Below are 23,647 nucleotides of genomic sequence, written 5' to 3'. Positions count from 1 at the left end.
TAGCTTTATATATATATGTTCAATAAAAATTATATCTCAAGTTGGAAATCACACATTTTTCATCACAGTATAAGTTAAAATCACAACACACACATATACAAATAGACAGCTACACAAATATTTATAAGGTTAAATTTGAGACACTGGAATATACATATGAAAAATTATTTAGATTTTTACAAAGAAATTATTATAGGATGCTTTACGTTTTAAAATTATGTGAAAAAGCAGAATATATAATCTACATTAACATATATAGTAATCAAAAGGCAGATTATGCCTAGTATAAAAGGAACTAAACAGAAATACAAAATTATATTTCAAAACAGTGTGTGTTTTGAGTGATGGGATTTTAAGTGGATTTTTTAGTTTTTTTTCTTTTTAAGATTTTATTTATTTATCTGAGAGAGAGAAAGAGTGATTGAGGGTGGGAGGGGGAGGAGTAGAGGGAGAGGGACAAGCAGACTGACTGAGCACCAAGCCCCATGAGGGGCTCAGCCCCAAGACCTAAGGTCATGATCTGAGCCAAAATCAAGAGTCAGACACTTAACCAACTGAGACACCCAGGTACCCTGGATTCTTTTTAAGTTTTTAAAAAAATATTTTTCTATAATAATAAAATAATACTTCTGGAATTAAACAAGTGTATCTATAAAAGTAAAATAGAGCCACAAAATAGAGAGTGAATATCCTCTCCAAATGGAATCAGGGAGGATAAAAAGTAACACTAACAGCAGGGCCTCACTTCTTCCTTTAGTAGAGAATGTTTACTACTGCTGGCAGTCTTCCCAATCAAAAGCCAGCTCTCCAACATTAATAAGGATACTGAATTTATCAACATGTCTGACAATTGTCAGCATATACCGTTATTTTTAAAAACTAACTGAAGTGCTTCAGCAGCACACCTTCCTCCTTCAAAGTCTATCTTTACTACAAGCTATCAAATCTATTCAAAATTGAACACACTTTCAGGGAAACTACTTGAAAGAGAATCCTCTAGTACTCATCTCAGAGTTCAGCAAAATATTACCAAAGACATTCTGAGGGTTCATTTTTAAAGGTGCATGAGTGAATTTCCGTAGTCACATGCCCTTTGCGGCAAAGTACGTGAGTTTCTACCACGCACCGCTAGGACCCATCTATTTGGTGTATGCACGTATGCATGTGCACGTACCCATGTATATGTTATTCATTATTCATTCAATACATGTTTTCATAAAATCTAAACATGTACGCTGTTGACAGAGTCATAGGCAAATCAGATGAGGAATACCATCAAGATAAATGAATAATTACGTCATAGCAGAAACCATTTTCACAATGGAAGCCGTAAAATACTAAGGCCTCACTTCTTTTGCACGGATACATGACCAAGCTGGGGGAACACCTTAAAAAATTCTCCTCCTTTACAAAAATTACGACACTGAAACACAAGTGCCCTTTCCTTTTCTTCTCTGATTTTGTACGAAGTTAGACAAAGACAGCCTACAAATCTTTAACCCCCATCATGTACAGTGGGGAACCAAAACTTAGTAAGTTGAGGATCATGATATGGAAAGGTAGGAAAACCAAAAAACTTGGTCTTTTGACATTGTTTAGCTACTGAATAAGCTAAAAAATTGTCACGTTTATAGACACCTTCTTACCTTATTTAATAAAAATCTTGCTGTTAAATAGCTTTTTGGGAAGTGCATATGCTAAAGGCATCCTAATTTATGCACCTTCATGGTCTACTCATACACAATTCACCTGATTTCATATATAAATGCTCCTTTCAAAGTGGCATGAAAAAACAAGGCTTACAAATAATGTCTCATTTTCAAGTCATAAACAGTTTCAGCAAATCCTGATTTGGGTAATTTCTGAAAGCTGATAAATTACTAATGTATATTCAACAACTGGCATATTACGAAGAAGTAAATCACTGAAAATTATTAGATCTCCTCGTTCTCTTCTCCCAAATTTTCCTTCACTAACTCTTCAATTTGGGAAATGAAATTCAAAAGATTTAAAAAGGCTCATATGATCTATCTTCATATAAATTTCTCAGCCTACGACCTAAAACTTACCAGCTCTAGGGAGCTCAGATTTGTTTTATTACATTCTTGGTATTATTAAAGTAAACTAATTCATAGAGAACTAGAAATTTCTCTGCAAATGAAAATACACACACACACACAGACAGGCATGTTCCTTCTTTTCCAATTTCAGTGATTAATGGTTGATGACTGCAAAGAGCTAAGGCCAACCTGAATATAAAAGTTAAGATACCCTGAGCTCGAGTCTCAGTATGAAAGATTAAAGGTAGACAGACAAATGCCTTGGGTTTTGCACTTTTATCTACTTATCACATACAATGAACAGAGTGTTGAGAGGCAGGGGTCTGTCAGCATTAACAAGAAATAATTCACAGTTTTCTTGGTGTGCTGGAGAATATCTTCTTGTAAATAAGGTAAACGAAATGGCAAGAAGCATATTTATGGAAGAGTAAATGGCAAGATAACGTCTAGATTCATGTATCACATGGAATGAATATTTAATACATACTTGTCGATGTAATAGAAACACCTTCCCCTGACTCTGAGCCAAAAGTAAAGGGGCTGAAGAAGAGAAATGTGTCATTTCTTATTGTTTTCATTGGAAAAATTGCAGGGTTTTCCAACCATTACATAAAATGAGGAATTATCCATCTTTAATTTAAACCTTGCACTTGTAAACTGAACTGATCATTGTAATGAAAACATTTTAAAAAATTACACACAAAGTAATTCATATTTATTATATATTAGGCAAATAATCACTCCTACTCCTAAGGGCCTAATATTCCATCACTTTACTGCATTTGGAAATGCACACGGACCATAAGCACAACAATTAAAGACACGTACCTCTTATCTCCCCTGCTCAAGGGAGATAAAAGAAAGTATCAAAGTTTTATCTTGCTGCTAATAACAAACTACCATGAACTAAGTGGTTTGAAAAACAAACAAAAAACCCACTTTGATTCTCTTACAGTTCTGAAAGTCTAAAGTCTGAAATAAATAAAAGTCTAAAGTCTGAAATAAATGTTATGGAACTAAGATCAAGGGGTTGGTCGGGCTGGTTCTTTCTGCAGGTTTCATTGTCTTTCCTCCTCCAGCTTCTGTGATCACATAATCTTCTTATTTAGGCCTTTCTGTCTCACTCTTATATGGACTTGTATATGACATTTAGGTTTCACCTGGATATTTTGGAATACCCTTCCTATCTGAAGATCCTTAACTTAATCACATCTGTAAAGTCTCCTCTGCCATAAGGTGTAAGATTCACAGGTCCCAGGAATTAGCAAGTGAATATCTTTGGGAGGCCATAGTTATTCCACAGTTTGTGGTAAATGTCTACCTCTACATAGATCTTGACTAGATAGTCTTGTAAAGAAAAATCTCAGTAACTAAAATCAATCAACAATTATACTCTTAGTAATAAAGAGATTTATGCAGGGATCTCTGGAGGTCAAGAATGTGGATCACCAGTGGATCTCATCTCTGGAAATTCACTCAATCTATGCTGTAATGTAAATAATCTGAAAGATCACACTCCTCAATATTCAATTAAAGTAACTGAAGGTTACAAGGGGATTTTAAACATTTTGGAATGATACCTGTCTTTGGTTAAGAATGTACCCAGGAAAACATATCTGCATTTGTCTCCCTTAATTAAAAAGGCAAGAAAATGAAAGCATCTTCAATGCAGTCAAATACAGCTGTAATCCTTACAAAAATTCAGAAATGAAATTTAAGGTAAATGATACTATATTTTATGCACTGGGAGGGTGGTGGGGGAAGGGAAAAAGATGCTCACCTTAAATAATAAATCCTTCTTCCCATAACGAAGCTCCTTTAGCTGGGCTTGGATTTTTTTTGACTGCAAGAACAGAAACCTAGATTAGTGCCTCAGTTTCATTTATATTTTCAAACTTGAATATTAAAATTATTTTAAACTGTATAAGAAGGAATTTTGCGGTCAAGCAAAAGCTTAATCTCTGCTTTAGAAGCTGGACATCCAGTTGGGCTAGGCAGCAGGACAAAGCCGAAGCCTGTGCAAAGGAACCATATTGTTAATTTTTTTGTAGAAATTTTACTTTTTAACCTTTAATTTTTAAATTTGAGTATAGCTAACACAAAAGGAATCATACTGTTTAAAAGGCAATATTTAAAGAAAATAGCTTATTGCTTCTCTCCCACCATTCCCCACCCCCACACACAAAAAGAATATACACACACACACACACACAGAAAATTTTAGTCATCAGAGGATGTCCAACAATCCAATTTTAGGTGCTAAATATACGTATGTATATGTATGCCTCAGTTTTCAAATTGCTTATTTGCAATTACTTCTTTTTTAAGATTAAGATTATGCTTTCTTATCAATTTCCTGATTCAATAGATCACAGAATGCAGTCGGTTCGTGATAGGGATGTCTGTAAAAACTGCTCCTAATATTAGAGCTCTTGAGAATAAAAACTCTCACTTGAAACCCCCCCCACCCCGACACACACACCCAGCCTCCTGAATTTATACTTCTATTTCAGGATTCTACATTTATTACAACTCTGTTCTCCTGGCACAAAATTCCCCAAGTAACCCCGAATAATGATATTTCAGACATAGATCTCTCTCTTGTTCCATTAATTTCATCTCTAAGACATTTGCTGGTTTTCATGGCTATCCTTTATTTTGTGCTATTGATTTCAGGAAAGAATCATTTCTGTTATCTTCTCCAACTTTAAATGCACAGTTGATTGGCATTGTCTCCCTGCTGTTTCAATCTGTTGCCCAGGGCTCATTTATAGGCAGGACAGTCCCTTAGGTAAACAGCTTTATTTACGTATTTTTCCAAATGAATGTTGACCAATATCAATGGGGAATGAGAGATTACCACTACATATGGTATGCCTGATTTGCCCAAGTTCATTTCTACTCTTTCAAATAATTAATGCTCTAATTTTTTAAGTGTCAGAAAGGACTAATTTTAACCATTTTGGGTGTTAATTTTAATGCAGATTTATGCTGAATGCACAGAATATAATTGAAACTTCTATTCATAACTTGAATTAATTATTAAAACATCAATTTTTGTGTTATGCAGTGATTCATTTGGGAACTATAATAAAAGGCTACACATCTTTGTTCTGCACTAAGTGAGCAAGCACAGTTAGATTTCCTGAGCTTAGTTAAAGTTCTTTAGATTTTTTTTTTTTTTAGAAATTTTCATCACAGTCACTCTTCACTTCTCTGCATTGTATATTCCAGCCATCTTCTAATGTACAGTGAGCGAAAAAGCAACATCCTATCTAAAGATCATATGAGAGTATACAAATTAAGAATAAATTGCATTTTGAGTTGAGTGCATTTTGTAATGCACATTGATCTAAAACCCTACTGACATTTTGTTTTCTTTTAGCTTCCTAGAGCATCATTTTGGAAAATTTAAAATAGTCAGAGGGGTAATCTTCAAGCCATTAAGTTATTAATGGTCTTAGTAATTTTTAAAATTAATGATATTAAATGTAATTTTACATGTTGGTGCCTGTGAGTCATGAAGTTTTTGTGTCTATGGTAAAATTAAGTTTGTGATGATGATGATGATTGTAAGTATAATAAAAAGATGGAGAAGGTAAAGACAAAAAAGGTGGCCACGATAGAACTTATTATTTTATTTTTAATTTAATTTTATTTTTATAAGATTTTATTTATTTATTTATTTATTTATTTATTTATTTGACAGAGACAGAGAGAGAGAGAGAGAACATGCAGGGGCAGCCACAGGCAGAGAGAGAGGAAGAAGCAGGCTCCCCACTGAGCAGGGAGCCTGATGCGGGCATCAATCCCAGGACTCTGGGATCATGACCTGAGCTGAAGGCAGACACTTAACCACTGAACCACCCAGGTGCCCCATGATAGAACATTTTAGCTAGTCCCTGAGGTTTTTCATTTCTACAGTTCACGTGCAAGTAGCATTTCCTTCATGAAATAATAGTGAAGATGATCATAGTGGTATTTGTACTGGACTCTATTGTTTTCAATATTCTGCCTTGGCAAATGAAAACACTGGCAATCCATTAGGTGTCAATGAGAGCTGGATATTTATTTATCTATGAATAGTTTAGGGTCATTGATTTAGAAGACAGCTCCTTTTTAGCTCCTAAACTGACAGGACATTATTATTTTGTTTTGGTGGTAGTAGTGGTGTTAAAACAAATAATCACATTTATTACCATATTCTTGGGAAGTGTTTTTGTGACAGGAAAAAAAAAATATATATATATATATATATATATGCCTCCATTATTGCCCAGGATGTTAATTTTTTTCCATAAATAAATAAAGAGGTCAAGTGAATAAACTGATTTCAACATTATGCAGTATTAATATACAAAGCATCTAGGAATTCATAAATTAAAATGTATATATAATGTATCTTTTAAGGAATTGAGACGAATTTAAAAAAAATGAATCATTCATGAACTAGGGGACTAAAAAATATAGATCAACCCAGATTGTTGTTATTGCTTATTTATTCACTTGTTTGTTTGTTTCTAAACAGCACAGGCAACTCTGCCTGGGGGCCATCTCTCTCCCCTGATTGCTGTGGGGACTCTGGGAACATGGCAACCCACCTCAGAATTCCACTTCAGTCCACATCGTATTTATTCAAAAATTGGTTCCACTTGCTTACCCTCTCCTAAGTAACATCCAGAAACTGCACACTACCCATGTAATATTTCTAGAAACCTGGCAAATCAAACAACGTAAGTGTCTATGTCTATTTGGATAGAAAAGTATAATGATAGAAAGACCACGCAGGTTCATATCCATAGGCTCTTCGGTTTGATTATTCATTTATGACGTATCGGCCTTTAGTTTCCATGTATTGAAAATTTCTATTCATTCCATGCACAATACTACAGCGAAGGCATTATAAACAGGCTATTATATTTCCCGTTAGACTCTAACTTCAGTGTTGAATGGCAAAGGCTTCTACAGGTCCATCAGGGATTCTTCTCAGCTTGTTTACTTAAAAAAATCCCAAGATCTGGATAGGTCCATGACCACCAACCTAATGACCTTTTCCCGACTCCATTCAGCGTGGCTAGGCATGTGACCGACGTCTGGCAAAAAGGATGCAATGAGACATGTGTCACTACTTCCTAGTCGGACTTATTAAAAGCAATGCTTGTGAGTCGCCACGTAATATTTCCTGGTCTTTCTGCTGGAAGGTGATAATAACAGGGGATGGTCCTTGGAACAGAAGGTGGCTCCACAATTAGGAGATGATAGCAGTATTTCACCAGCTCTGTGCCTTTCTTGTAACTACTGTGGGAAAGGGGTTAAACTTTTAAGTTGCGAGAGCCACTGTTCTTATTCTGTCTATACCATTTCCTTCCCCCTTCCTTCACAGATATCAGGTCTACGTTGTGGAATGAGGACTATCATGCCTGCTCTTTATCATTCACAGGTTTTTCCATTAATAAACCCCTTGCACAAAGAGCCTCATCTGCGGTGTGCTTGTTGGAGGATCCAGCTAACAGAGTGACTGTGGTCGCCTCTCCTCCGGGTATAAAGAATCACTTACTATGACACTCTCTCCACTATCACATTACTTACTATCAAAAAGAATTACATGAGCTACATTAATCTATAGCATTAAATAGGGGATCATAAAGCACAGAAGGATTGGGAGATCAGAAGTATAGGAAATTGATTTTAGTAAAATCTGGACTCACCAGAATGACTCCCCCACTCCCCACTAAGAAAAGCATGAAACAATTTCCCTGCCTAGCAAGTAAAACCAATGACTGTATTTGTTTCTTAAAGTTTATGGTCGACCCCAGAATCCTCATTCTGACATTTCACTGTCATTGAAAAACTTTGTAGACACCACATAGATGGTTCAAAAAATTAAAATTTCATGGACCTCCAGGTCTATTAAGAAAATCCTGATAATCCAGTTAAGGAAGGAATCCATAAAATCACTTTAGGGAAGCAACACTTAACTGGCTTAATTTCTTTTTTTGGTTATGCAATTTTAAGACACCCCCAAATACCTAAAAGTTTAAAATCTGTTTTCATTTTCCTATTCCAGTGCTTTCATTTATGTTAGTGATGGCCAAAGTCTCCAGACTTCTGGGTTAAGGAAGAGCAATCTGGCACTAATATTTTGGTACTCTCTACTCCACTGAAGCCAGAAAATGTACTCACCTCCTCTGCATGGATGCCACACAGCTTGCTTCCTGACAAGAGTTTGTTCTTCAAGCTTTTGTTCTGGTGGAAGAAACACAGTATATTGCTAAGAAATTATAAACCTTCAACAATTTCTTAAATACATCAAGTGCATTTCTCTGTTCTGTTCACCGATAAGTCCCCTTCAGGAGAGGACACGTAATGGATTTGTACAAAGTGAGCAGAACCTGTCAATGTAAAATAATGTTTCATTCAATTAACATTTTGATACCTTCACATTAACACACTCATTCTAAAAGATGGAACTTTATTTGGCTTTACATTTAATGCTGTTTTATTAGATCTGCGTATTTTATGTTCTAAAATAATTTTAGTTTCTAATCTGCGATTGATGCTGGTTGTTGAAAGCACTCCTCTAAAGAGAAGGCATTGTTTTATTATTATTATGTTCAATTAGCCAACATATAGTACATCATTGATTTTTGACGTAGTGTTCAATGACTCATTAGGATGCTGGTTGCCCTGGATCCTAGTACAATGTAGTCACAGACCCAGGAGGCTCTGTATTCCCTTCAAAGACTATAGTTTTTGAGTCCTCTGACATTCTGGAGGCCTGTGACTTATACTCAAAAGTCTTCTTGATGATCAGAAGCCATTTCTTTTCTGCTGGGCTGGAGTCTGGACAGATAATGATAATCCTTTGAATTCCCCATAATTGACCTTGATTCATAGATGAGTGTTTGTTACTCCTGACACAGAAGCCCTGTGTTCTCAGCCATCTGAATCTAAGCCCTTACAGCTATTCAATTGTATCTGCCTCATTATGCTCCGTCTTTCCTGTCTTTGTCCTGGTAATGAAGGTCCTTCTAGACAGGCGGGCTAAAGGAGAACAGAAAACTTGGTGAAACCCACAGGATTCAGACTTTGTACTGTCTCTGCAGGAGCAAACCATTAGTGGTAAAGTACATCTCATGCATAATAACTCTAAAGACAGTCGATCTGATGAGCACTATGAGCAAACTGAACACACTTTATGCAGAATGAATGAGTAACTGAATGAATGAATACATCAAATTTGAGAGTTCTTCACTTACAATTCCCACCTTTTGAACATCATTTCCTATTTTATTTTCCTGTCATGCAGAGAGGGGATACAGCTGCCTCAGTTTGGAAGAAACCTTTGACTAATTTTTCTTCTTTAGCAAAGACTTGAAATTCTAAAAAGCTCATTTCTTAGAATTTTAGTACTATGAAATGATTTACACAAATGAGGAGTTATCTTGATTCTACTCAAGTATTTTTTTGCAAATATTCATATTCATCATACAACAAAACACGAGATTAGAGCTTTTAAAAAGAATTTAATATATATTATTCTTATATTGAAAAAATTGTAACCTATAACAAGGGGATGGATACTGATGTTCTAACTCTGCAGTGTTGTTCAGATTGTCCGTTAAAAAATACCCTAGTTTCCGTCTATTTGTGTCTATATATGATATTTTGACATATGTAATCTTAATTTTTTCTCATAAATGGTCTGTTTCTCTCTTTCTGATTTGTCCTTCCATCTTTGTACACAGAAACACTTCATTATCTCTAGAGATTTAATATTCACTTAGAGTTTTCATCTTTTTTTTTTTTTCAGAGACAGAGGGAGAGAGCATGTGTGCATGTGAGTTGGGGGGGAGTGGGGCAGAAGGAGGGAGAAACTCTCAAGCAGCCTCCACTGCCCAGCGTGAAACCTGATGCAGGGCTTGATCTCACAACCCTGAGATCATGACCTGAACTGAAATCAAGAGTTGGGCACTGAACCCACTTGAGTCACTCAGGTGCCCCAGATTTTCCATCTTTTTGAGGGTTATCATCTTTTGGTGTAAAGCCATGGAATTTAAATAAGGTCTATAGTTTGTTTAATAGTATTATATTAATGTTAATTTTCTGCTTCAATAATTGTATTATCACTCTGTATGATATTATATGAGAGTTTGGGGGCAAAGATACACGAGAACATTCTATACTAATTTGGCATGCCCTTTTCTGTGTCAAAATTAATTTCAAAAAAGTTAAATTATCTACGGATGCTAGGTAGCTCAGTTGGCTGGGTGTCCAACTCTTGATTTTTGGCTCAAGTCACAATCTCAGGGTCCTGGGATCGAGCCCCATGTCGGTCTCAATGCTCAATGTGGAGTCTGCTTGGGATTGCCTCTCTCCCTTTCCCTTCCAAGAATCCCTTGAGCCAAGTGAAGATGTGATCCTGAGGAAAGATAGCAACATGTCTCCAAATCAGTGGTGTTCCTCTTCTCAGGGGACAAAACCCCAGCCGGAAGTATCCTTTGCTTATTCTGCTACCAACTGCAGCTTGAATGGGTCCTATGCTTATGGATCAGTACCTGGAGTCCTAGGGGAGGACCCCTTCCATTTAGTCTGGCAAACTGTGGCATTTCCCCTCCTCAGACAGTTCCAGCTTTCCAGAGCCTGACTAGCCATCCTCACACCTACTCCATTGGATACATGGTTCTAGAGCCTCAGCCTAATGAGAAATATAAACCCTTCCTAAGTCTCCTCCAGCATGACAGATACCTAGCCCATCCTCAGGAACCGGCTGTATAGGACTGAAATTCTGCCCAGACGGGCAGAACCTGACTCCCTGATCAGCCCACACATTAAGAAAATGTATTCCACCCTCCCCATTCCCCCCCAGATCGCAGACATGCCAGTATCAGCCTTGCAAGTTAAAAAAAAAAAAAAAAAAAAAAAGCCAGTCTCCAGAGAGAAGAAATCCGTTCTTTTATTAAACTTCACTTTGAAGAAGAGAATTTCTTTTTTCAAATCTGCTCATGATTTGCCTTCCACTGCAAACCCGACTTCCATAAACAATGTAACCATCCCTTTAGCTCTTTCACTGTTAGTGACATCTGGGAAATACTAGCTTTCTTTTCAGCACAAAACCACTGAGGCCATCCACGTAGATACTCATAGCATCCTAAGACAAATTGGAGGTAAAAGACAAGGCTTGGTCTATGATATGGCAGCAAGACCTCCCTGCAAATCATTCCAGATAAAATGATACATTTCTCCAATATCATTCATCTCTCTAATCTGGTAGACAGCTTTGTGTTCAGTCTGAGTATGGCCCTTAGCGCATGAGAACTCAGGAAGTCCCTGATGCCAATGTTCCCATCCACACACACCCTACTTGCCTCTGTGGAACAGCTCAGAAGGTGGAAATTAAATGACTGAAGATTAAAAAATAATAGTAAAATAAATAAAAATTTTAAAAAATTAAGATAAATAAAATTGAGCCAAGATAGGTGAAGTGTATTGGATAGAGGAGTTACGTACCAACACAAACTATCCACATCTGAGTAACTTGATTAGAAATGATATTGCAGTTAATAATATATTTAAAATTTAGTGTATGTGGCCTATACTACTTAAATTTTGCACCTTCGCTTAAAGCTTTTTTTTCCCTTTTTTTCTTTCCTCCTTCTTTCCCTTCCTTTTCTTCTTTTTTTTTTTTTCTCCATTCTGTTCAATTCTAAGATGATAGGTAAAGCAATGAATAGAACATTATTTCACTGGAAATGCTTATGATGGACCTGGACAATGCTCCTTGAACTGCACAGGGAAGACTGCCTCTCCCAACATGGGTAGCCTGCTGACCACCCCCAAGTGAGCAGTGTTTCCATTATGTGTCCACCGTCTGTGCGGACAGTTGGTAATTCTGGGCAACTGTGTATACTATGTAAAGCAATATGTTTCCATTAAGCTAAATGCCATTTCTAAAGCTTAAGAATTAGAGGATTAAATATTGAAATATACTCAGAACTGGGGATAATAATTATAATCACCCACACGGGGGCCAATTGTAGAACATAAGGGAGACTTGTCAGGCCCATACTAAGATTGTTCTCGGATGGCATGTTCTTCAGAAACATACGATGACACAGAGCACTGAGGAGGGAATACTGACTCCCAGACAACTCCCTCATTTAACATTTCTATTTATGGTTAGTGAGCACACTTCTCTAATTCCAGAAGGAATTGTGGCTGGATAACACTTAGACACTAAGAACACAGTTTTGTTTTTGGTTTTTTTTTTTTGTATTTTGTTTTTTACAGTTTTGTTAGCAGACTTACAAAATGAAATGACATCTACCCTCTAAACAATGGATCTCATCCCTATCAAACCTAATGATGCTTTTACAAGACCTAAAGCAACTTATACATATAATTATACATAAGATGCCAGGATCCAATTATGATTATGCCTCACTTGAGGGAATATGAAGAAAAGTAGATTAAGAGAGTCATCAAATGTTTAAATGTCTGTTCTTCCTGTCTGTCACACTTCTGCTATCCCTTACTTTAATAACAGTACTCTGATTTTTCTTATGAGAAAATATTTTTCTATGCTAATTCCATGTGGCTGGTGTTGACTCTAACTCCACCAACCCTATCTAGGAAAAGGATAAAACTCAAGCCCAGCCAATCAGTCTTGGTCCAGATTTAGTAAAATAACATAAACGCTGCTAATGAAAAGTTAATATGAATCTTTTCTTTTCAAGAATTGTAAGGAAAAGGTGCTGAGAGTCATCATTCAGTCGGAACCCCTCTGACACAAAATCACAAGGGAAAAGAACACCTGGGTGTGGAGAGAGAAATGCTGAATCCTGGTGATCGTGCTGGTGCTTCTTCCCTGCTTCATACTTGCCTGCTTCATACTTCCCTGAAGCTTGTATACTCCTGGGTGTTTCAATTACATGCTTCCAGCACCCTTTGGCTCTCTTGACACCATACATAAATCTTTTTGTCCACCCTATCTTACATAATTGTGTAATTCTATCACATCCTTAGGATTCAGAGTAGCAAAGAACATCTAAATAACCATGCTTATATCTAATGCATAATGGCATAACATATCAGGATGCAGGCCATTTATTTTGCCTTTTCTAAATGGGAGGCAGACCTTGCTTCCTAACTATTTAGGGAATGCTTCCCAACTGATGCTGTACAAATCTGGGGTAGCATGAAACAAATATCCCTATGGCCTTCTTGGGAACCCAGCTTACACATGTCAGCCCTCCCTAAAAATGCCATTTAATATTTCTCATTGTCTATAGGATAAATCTCAAACTCATATCTGATAGCAACATAATATCTTTCTTAATAAATAGATCCGCTTAATCCAGTTCTAGTTTTTACCTGAGAACTTAAAATATCACATTTTCAGTAGCATTTACATGGTAGGTCAAACCCGCCAAATGCTCTAGGTTACAAAACAGAAAGATATAAGTCCAGTATATCTCTATAATCTTTCTATATGTCAATATAAAGATTCCAAAACTGCTGGGTCTAGATTTTTCACAGTGTTTTCAAGTGAAATTAGGTACTAAGAGGTATTATTGTTCGCAAATAATAAAAACCAACAATAGCCAAATCAAGCAAAACATAAATTGATTGTGAGTATCTCCAGCAGAATAAAGTCTGGGTATAAGGCTCAGAAAGTAGAGAGGAACCAAGTAAGACAAGGTATCTATGACTGTAAGACAGAATAAAGTTATTGTGACAACTATAAACCACTATACTTATTTACAAGGTTTCCAGAATGGTGAGGTCTCAATGAATTTTCATGGTAAAAGTCATTATCTGGGGCCACTTAGGATTGTCAAATATAATAAATTATGTATATGCAATTATAATATTATTTTCTGGATTAAAAATATACATAAACCACTGTCCCCAGGAAAGTCAAAAACATGTGTTAATATTTCCAAAGTGCAATTAAATGTAAACCAAAAGTAAAAACACCTGCAGTGGTATTCAGAATAAAACCAGAGACTGCTGGGTCTAACCGTGGAAAGTAGCTCCTATTTTAGAATTTCCTAAAACTGATTGTTCAGAAACCACTATATATGACTGCTTGAGACCCACATTTGTTTCTTTTATTTATTTATTTGACAGACAGAGATCACAAGTAGGCAGAGGCAGGCAGAGAGAGAGGAAGGGAAGCAGGCTCCCTGCTGAGCAGAGAGCCCGTTGCAGGGCTCGATGCAGGGCTCGATGCAGGGCTCGATCCCAGGACCCTGGGATCATGACCTGAGCTGAAGGCAGAGGCTTTAAACCACTGAGCCACCCAGGCGCCCCAATTTAAATGTATTTTTAAAATGCCTAGAGAATGGGCATGCTCTTTCAAATAAGTCATTTTGTAATTGGAAATCTTATATTCCATATTAAGGATAACAATAAGTTTAGGTGTAATATGTAACATAAATACTTGCTTCTAAAATATTAGCAGATTTTACATTTTATAAATTTTCTAAGAGTCCTTATTGAGGACATCTCAGGAAAGGGATGGGATAATGGACTGAAATTTAAATCATGAGTATTTGTTTTATTAGTTCTTAGATGTACTTTTTTTTTTAACTTCTTAGTGTTTCTGAAATCAGGATGTGGTCTACAATATTATGCATCTTTCATTTAGTATTTACTGTTCACCCACCTTAGGAAAGTTAACTCACTTTACAATAGATACTCCTTAAAATTTAAAGACTGTTATTCTGCAATTTTTGTTTCAAAATAAGAGATAAAGAGGTCAATAAAGGGAAGAATTTTTTTCCTCCCATTTAGAAAAGCTTACCTATAGAGAAAGTAGGGAAAATAAGAAATGTGTATTTGGACTTTTTATTTGTTCTAAGACACAGAGAAGACAAAAGTATACTTTCAAAATAAAGATAAAACTGTAGATGAAATAGCTTCAAACTGATAATGGAGAAATAGGCCAAAGTCCTATTTATATCATAATATAAATACAGATCTTTAGCAACTGAAATATCTTTTGCCGAAAAGACAAAGATGTTCTCTAGAATTATCATAACTCTCTTGAATTATGCAAAAATATAATATAGGTATCAAGAGAGACATTTACTTGAAACTAAATAATTTCATTAATACTTTTTTCCTGAATCACCCTGTTTAAATATAATGCTATATTTCATCTATATGTAGACTAATTGCTACTTTAATAAAGATTTGTATTTTTACGGAAAGATTTAAAATTGAGTAGTGATTGAAATGATCATTCTATAAACATTTAAAGAAAACCACCCGACAACCTTGCTATCATCAAGTGATGGCAGATATCCCACTTAAGGGTTGCTGGCCTTGCCAACGTCAATTCTAAATTGGTTGCAGGTGTAACAGAAGTTTTACAAGTGCTGATAGATTTCCTCATTGAGATTAACTCAGGAAGAGGATGGGATATTGAAGCTGGCTCTAATTCATTAGAAAATGTGAGAGTGTTTCATGAGAGTTTTATTCTTAGCTTAGTACCAAACAGTTCTAATATCTAGTATAAGTCATTTAACCCCTAGACATATGTGTCAACATACATTGAAATACTGGAGAATATCTAGGTCATCTCTTAGATTTCTTGCATCTTAAGGACTGTTGTCCTACCATTGAGGAAGGACATGAGGGATATGAGCTGATGACTTTCTCTGGTATCAAGTAAGAGATAATTGCATGACCTTCCAATTTACTGAGTGAATTAATTAGATATTCTGCATGCTGCTTAGCCGCATCTTGGACCCACAAGATCACTTTTCAAATAGTATGGATATAGTACAGCACAGTTCCTGGGTTCTTAGGCAGAACAACTGTACTTGAATTCCACTTTTTATAAGCTCTATAATTTTGGATGCATCTTGCAACCTCTGCTAATTTATCTGTTTTCGCATCCATACAATTAGGCAACTATCCTAAACAGGATGGGGTAGTTGCATTAAATGAGATGATATAAGCAAAACACTTATGACAGTGACACATAGTGAGCACTCAAAAAATATTACATCTTATTATTTCAATAAAAGTCACTTCATCTTTTATAGATAAAGAGGGAAAGCCTTTTTTAATGATTACAACAGCACTCCAGAAGTTTCAGGATTTCAGCATTACAAATAAAATATAAATATATAAAACATAAATATCCATAATAATAAAATATAAATATATATCAATATATATGTTGTAGAAGATGGCAGATAAATTTCTAGCTAATGAGCTCTAGTTTATCAATAAGTAAAAGTTTGTTGTGGAAGTCATTGCATTCAATGGTATTTCTTTCTATGTCTGACTTGTTTTATTAAATAGACAATTCTCCTGCAGATGGAACCTACTTCTGTTGTCATTAATAACTTCCTTCCCTTATCAGAGAGCTCTCATTCTGATGGGTTAAAATGTGTTGCTAAATATATGAAATGTCATTCACTCCAGAAGAAACTTTGTGAAAAAAGCATTAATACTCTTGTCAACATTTATAAAAACCTTTTATGTACTAGGAATGGGGCTCAAACAATCCCTCTTTTCAAGGAGTTTGCAATCCATGAAGGAGGCTGAAAGTAGCACTCAGAGGCTCTGGAGAGGCAGCTACTCAGGGCATGACATTGAGCTCTTTAGCTGTGTTAAAAGAGTCTGCTAAGTAACAGGAAGAGGCAAGAGAGAGGGGAGAGTCGGTGCCTTAGAACTACAAGATGCTCAATGGCATCGTGCATAAGGTAGCACTGGAGAGTAGAAAGATGAGACTGAAGAGGTGCATTGGGGTTAGGTCCAGAGGGCTCTGCATGCCACTGAAGCTGTAGAAACGAATGTGCAGCATGGAAGTCATGTGATCAGATTTACTTTTTAGAAAAATAAAATAGGAAAAATTAATTTTTGGATTTCAAGTTCAGTAACATTATCTAAAGTTTGCCTCCATTAGGTTTTATCAGCAGTTATAGTGTAGGCAGTATTCTATGGGGAGGACAAAAATGTCATAGAACACAGTAACAACAACAAAATCTGATTACAACATGGCAGAGGAACTGAATAGACATTTTTCCAAAGAAGACAAACAAATGGTTAACAGGTACATGAAAAGGTGTTCGACATGACTAGCTATCAGAAGAACAAAAGCAAAACCAGTGTCACACCACTCCTGTTAGAATGGTTATCATCAAAAAGATAAGAAGAGAAAACAAGCGTTTGTTGGCAAGGATGTAGAGGAAAGAGAATCCCGGGGCACTGTCAGGGGGATGTAAATTTGTACAGCCATGGTGGAAAACAGTATGGAAGCTCCTCAAGACATTAAAAACAGAATTATGCTACGATCCAGCAATCCTACTTCTGGGTAGTTAGCCAAAGGAAATGAAAACAGGATATTGAAAAGATGTCTGCATTCCCATGTCTATTGTACCATTATTCACAATATGCAAGACATAGAAACAACATAAGTGTCTGTTAGTGAATGTATGGATAAAGAAGATGTGACACACACACACACACACACACACCCCAGGAATGCTATTCACCCATGAGAAAGAAGAAAATCCTACCATTTGCGACAACATAGGTGGACACTGAAGGCATTATGCTATGTGAAATAAGTCAGAGAAAGACACTCTTATGGTATCTCTTATATGTGGAATCTGAAAAAGCTAAAGTTACAGAATCAGAGAATAGAATACTGGTTACCAAGACCTGGGGGCTGGGAGAAATGGGGAGATGTTGGTTAAAGAGTACAAATTTCCAGTTAGAAGATGAGTAAGTTCTAGGGATCTAATGTACAACATTGTGACTATAGTTAGTAATACTATATCGTATCCTTGAAAGTTGCTAAAGAAAGATCTTAAATGTTCTAGCCACCAAAGAAATGGTAATTATATGATAAGATGGAGGTATTAGCTAAAACTCTGATAGTAATTACACTGCAATTCATAAATATATCACATCAACATGAAATACAGCTTAAATTTATACCTCAATAAATCTGCAAAAATAATTGGGTGCTGAGTATATGTATGTTTAAACTATCATTTGTTGAATGCTTATTTTGTGTCAGCTATTATACAAAGTACTTTATATAAGTTATTTCATTGAATCCTCACAGCAGCCCTATAGGTGAAAATTCTTAATTATCTTCATTTAATTAATTAATTAATTTTCTTTGAGAGAGAGCAAGACAGACAGAAAGCATGGTCAGGAGCAGGATAGAGGATTGGCGGGGAGAGGCAGAGGGAGGAGGAGAGAGAGAATCTTAAGCAGGCTCCATGCTCAGTGCACAGCCCGACTCTGGAGCTCCATCTCACAACCCTGAGATCATGACATGAAACAAAATTGAGTCAGACATTAAACTGCCTGAGCCACCCAGATGCCCCTGATTATCTCCATTTTAGAAAGGACAAAGCTGGGATTAGTCCAGGTCTAACACTCGCCAAAAACCATGTTCTTCTCCAGCATGCTGTATAGTTTTTACAAATTCTCTTTTGCTTATAGGAAAAGAAAGAGGGTGGGGGGGGGGGGGAGGCAGGCAGGCAGGAAGAAAGATAGAGAAAATAAGTCTTGGATTTCTAAGAACCAAAATGAACATAAACATGGATGGAATTTTTCTTTGAATTTTTAATTCCAGATACATGCATTTTTACCAATCAATTCAACCCCAAAAGGTAATATGATAAAACATGCTTTATAAAATAACTTTACCCCTAGAGCAGTAGGGCACAGTAAATTTGTTGTGAAATCATTAGGAAAGATCAGTTAATTCACTTGTAATTACTTCTGAGAATATCCTCAGCTCTGCCCAGTTAAGACTTGAACACCTGCCACCCTCTCTTTGCAATCCTGCTGGGAATTCCCAGCCCAATAAAGTCATTCCATCCTAAGAACACAGTTGAGTAACTATAACAGCTGAGAGGAGATCTCCCTTTTTCTTGTCTTTAACTTGGTGGGAGAACTGAATTCTTTTCCCCAGAGTTTTACCAACATTTCCTCAGGCCCAGGATTAAAAAAAAAAAAAAAGTGTTAGAACATATTTTCATTGAAATAAAAATGGTATGACTGCATAAGACATTATCAACACTGTGTTATTTAAAGCCAATGCCATTAACTTTAAAAATTGTTTTGTTCAGCCTTTTGCTAGTCAGTCACCATTGGACAAATGATGACTAAATGATTGCTTATAAGAATAAATTTGGACCTAGTTTATTATTTATGATTTAATTGAAGCTTGCCAAATATTGACTGCTATCAGCAATTCCTTTTAAACATAGTATTAGTGAGGCTCTAATGTGTAGTTCAAGCCAGACAATCAAGTTTAACTTATAAATTTAAAAGGAAGATGATTTATTTAATACTTTGGGGTTTCTTTTTCCCTCCCAAGATTCCTGAAAAATACCCACCAGGTATATGGCAAGAAGAAAAGGCTTATCATTCGCTTTTGTGCTCCAAGCTTACGTAAATTAGCCCTGTTGATGTTTTTATATGTTGAACTGACTTTTTTAAAACAATACCATAAATATGACTCTACTAATAAGGGATGTGTCTTGTTGCAAAAGATCTAGTTTTCTTCAATGCCCACAACCTAAATTTGATCTATAATTCCATATGTGTATGTATCCATAAACAATGAATGCACTTTTAGAAAATGTGTGCAAACTTTGTGTAATGATCTCGTTGCTGCTAAATCCATGGGACAATGCATGGGACAATTCTTGTTTTTGTGTGTCATCACCAGCATTTGACAGTTGATCATTCCCTCTCCTTGAAATAGTTGGATTTGCTTTCCACCTTTTTTTATGAAATGCCTCACTTTTTCTTTTTCTTTTTTTTCTCTTCCTTTCTAAAATTCTCCCTCAGTGGCCTTTTGCCAATCCCTACTGCTTCTCTGACATCTCAACTCTGAAGTAACTCATGGCTGAGTTCTTTGACATTTTCTCTCTTTGTCCTCATTACCTCGGTAATCTCATTCATGATCATAGCTTTAAACACAGCCTTCGGCAAGGATTACCAAAATTGTATTTCCTGACTTGACTCCTCTTCTCAATTCCCACTGCTACCTTGTCCATCACGAATCTCAGGTATCCAAAATTAGTAATTTCTTTTTACCCATCCTCCTTTACCTATAGTCTTCCCCTTCTTAGTTAAGGGCAATGTCATTTTTCTGACTGTTTACTCTAAGAACCTTGGAGCCTTATTGATTCTTCCCATTCTGTCACAATGTATATAAGTTACTCAATACATACAGTTGTCTTCAGTATAAAATATATGTTCAGACTTAGGGCACCTGGGTGGCTCAGTGGGTTAAAGTCTCTCCCTTTGGCTCAGGTCATGATCCAAGGGTCATGACCTGGGATCGAGCCCCACATCAGGCTCTCTGTTCCGTGGACAGCCTGCTTCTTCCTCTCTCTCTGCCTGCCTCTCTGTCTACTTGTGATCTCTGTCTGTCAAATAAATAAATAAAAATATTTAAAAATATACATGTATATATACGTTCAGACTTAAATGTTGCATCTGCCTCACTCTGTTTATTATGTTTTTCAAGAACTCCTATTAGACATATATTTCAGACTGTCGATCTTTTATCCATGTCTCTTAACCACATACACTCTTTCACACTCTCTCTCTCACACACATTTACTCACACCTTTTTATGTGTATGAAATTCTAAGTTAAATCCTCAAATTATGCTGAGGCATACTTTGTCCTGACAAGTTTTCCCCCCAGAGTAGCTTTATTTTATTTTAAATTATTTCAGTGCCTATAAATATATAATTTTTCTTTTCAATCTTTGGAGGCTTCAAAGTGACTGAGGTTTTTTTTTTTTTTTTAAATGTCATTTCTTTCTCCAATGTCAGATACAATTTTTTTTTTTTATAGAGTATGAACATAATAAAGTTTGTACTGGATATTAAACTCAAAACCTGTAGTTATGTCATAGAGAAATATATAAGGGATGGATTTCATTTGTTTATATTCTGATAATCCTCAAATTACATGTTTCTTTCATATCCATAGCAGAGTCAGAATAATCATTAGTGCTGGACCCAATTTGGGATCTGGCTAACCAACAAACACACAAACAAAAACAGCTGTCATACTTTGTAAATAAGAACATGTTTGGCTAAAAAGGTTTTAATTGAAAGGCTTTTGTCTAAAACCATTAAGCAATTTTATATGGAACAGTCTACAATGTATGAAAAGCATAATTCTCCCATAAGCTCCAGCATGTTATAGGTTAAGAGCTATATTAAGCTCTTCTCCCTACCAAAATGAAGTTTAAACTGTGGCTTCTGAAATAAAGAAAGAAAACAAAAAGGTATTTCCATATAGAAAGCACAAGTGCATTAATATTGGTACGTCAGGGGAAATACTGAAGATGGGAAGTTTTCCTTTCTTTCAAACATTAGGTAGCCATGTCTATTTCATAGGTATATGCAAAAATAAAATAGAATTTCTACTTTGAGAGTCCATAGCCATAGCTGGGCCTAATCTGTACTGATTCAAATGCTGGTTCTTAGGGAACAGTATGATTAATATCATTCCCTGCATTAGAGTGCTACACTTTTTGTTACATTGTAATCTGGATTCTATCTGGCTTAATGAATAGAGCAAACTGAGCTCCACTAAGATCTTAGCACTGGTTAGATTGTTTCTGCTGGATATCTGCACAAACCACGGTTGAACCTGGCTAACACTGCTGGAAACCATTGGTGATAACTGTTTAGTAATTCCTATTAACCTGAAGAAGTTCAGATGGATCAACAGAAATTCTTGAAGAAAGTTTGATGCTGAAATCACAATGTGCTTTATTTAGGGTCAAATGCATCTGCTGCCGCCATTTTCTTAAGTACCGATTTGCTCAGTCTTATCTGAAAGTGTGCTCGTAAACCTTAAATAGCAAGTATTTCACCAGTATTCTTTCCTAGTTATTTAAAACTTAATAATCCTGCTACAGCAATTGTACTTCAAGTGACTGGGCATGCTGTAAGAAGAGTGACTGGTGGTGCTGTATACTTTCTCCTTTGAAGGGAAATTATGTCACCATGAATTTTTTGCATGTGAATAAGTATTTTGATCTTGGAGGAAACATCTGTGTTTAGAGTGCCTTCTGAATGCTATGGAGGAGGCAGCTGCTCATATAATGATGCTAAAGGACTTCATGGCAAAGTTGTCTCTCTCCATTTCAGGTTTGGCCTCTAATGGTGTCAGAAATTTCACCATTAACGCAGGAACTCTGGTTTTGATTTCATTCATTTTGTCATTTATTCATTTGTTCTTCAAATATTAAATAAGTGTCCCTGTAAACCACGTATGGTGGGTACAGAAAGGTATTAACATACAATATTCAACACTTCACATTATGTGTCCCTAGGGAATTTAAAATTAAAACATCAATGAGTTACCACTACACATCTATTTGGAAGTCAAAAATCCAAAACACTGACAACAGCAAATGCTTTTAAGGACATGGAACAACAGGAATGCTCATTTACAGCTGGTGAGATGACAAAATGGTCAGCCACTTTGGAAGACAGTTTGGCAGTTTCTTACAAAACTACATATGCTCTTACCATATGATCCAACAATAATGGCCTTTGGTATTTGCTCAAAGGAGTTCAAAATGTTTATCCACATTAAAACCTGCACAAGGAGGCTTATAGCAGTTTTATTCGTAACTGCCAAACTTGGAAGTGACTAGATGTTCTTCAGTAGGTGAATGAATGAACAAACCGTGTTACATCCAGAAAATGGAGTATTATTCAGCACTAAAAAAAAAAATAATAAGCTATCAGGCCATGAAAAAACAAAAGTCAACTTAAATGCACATCACCAAGTATAAGGAGTCAATCTGAAAAGGCTAGATACTATAAGATTCCAACTATACAATATTCTGAAAAAGAAGAAAATTATGGAGACAACAGAAAGTTCATTATTTGCTAGGGGCTCAAACAAAGGAGATGAATGGGTTGAAGACAAAGGATTTTTAGGGCAGTGAAACTAATCTCTATGAGACCATAAGGGTGGATACATTTGTCTAAATCTATCGATCATACAACACCATAAGTGAACTCTAATGTAAGCTATAGCCTTTGGGTGATAATGATGGTCGGTCAATGTAGGTTCATCAATTTCAACAAATGTACCACTTTTATGTAAGATGTTGATAGTGGAGAAGACTATGGCTCTACGAGGGCATAGGGTGTATGGGAACTGTGTACTTTCTGCTCAATTTTGATATAATCCCAAAACTACTCTAAAATATAAAATTATTAAAATAAACTAACAAAAAACCTGTTTGAAACTATTAAAAACAAAACAATATCTGACTTTACAATCTACAAAATACTAGACTGGAGCAATTGGTATATTTAGCATTTAAAACTAGTATATTGGATCACCCGTGTAAAATATACATTTTTTTAAAAGGAATAAATCACTATGATTACATAAAGAGATAGATATTAATAAAAATATTTTAAAAACAGCTTTATAACAAAACTACCTTAACTTTGGTGAAGTGGCTTTATTTCACAGAGAGCTCTTTGAAAGGTCCTAAAGTAGCAGTTTAATAGTTAAGAACTTGAGATCTATTGAAATGATGGACT

The 23,647-nt window shown here is 35.9% G+C and overlaps 1 protein-coding gene across 1 annotated transcript in view; it reads right to left on the bottom strand.

The window, feature by feature from the left end:
* Positions 1-23,647, bottom strand: part of LUZP2 (leucine zipper protein 2) — a 466,130-nt gene that overhangs the window by 115,451 nt on the left and 327,032 nt on the right. Inside the window, exons 6-7 of the mRNA XM_032881225.1 lie at positions 8,244-8,306; positions 3,841-3,903 (exon numbers count right to left, since the gene is read on the bottom strand). Of these exons, the coding sequence (XP_032737116.1) occupies positions 3,841-3,903; positions 8,244-8,306 (126 nt within the window). The remainder of the gene's footprint in view (positions 1-3,840; positions 3,904-8,243; positions 8,307-23,647) is intronic.

Source organism: Lontra canadensis, unplaced genomic scaffold, assembly GCF_010015895.1.
Source record: "Lontra canadensis isolate GAN:19392208 unplaced genomic scaffold, GSC_riverotter_1.0 scaffold74, whole genome shotgun sequence".
Classification (NCBI taxonomy): domain Eukaryota; kingdom Metazoa; phylum Chordata; class Mammalia; order Carnivora; family Mustelidae; genus Lontra; species Lontra canadensis.
The sequence above is the reverse complement of the archived record's forward strand: the minus strand, read 5'-3'. Positions and strand labels throughout refer to the sequence as shown.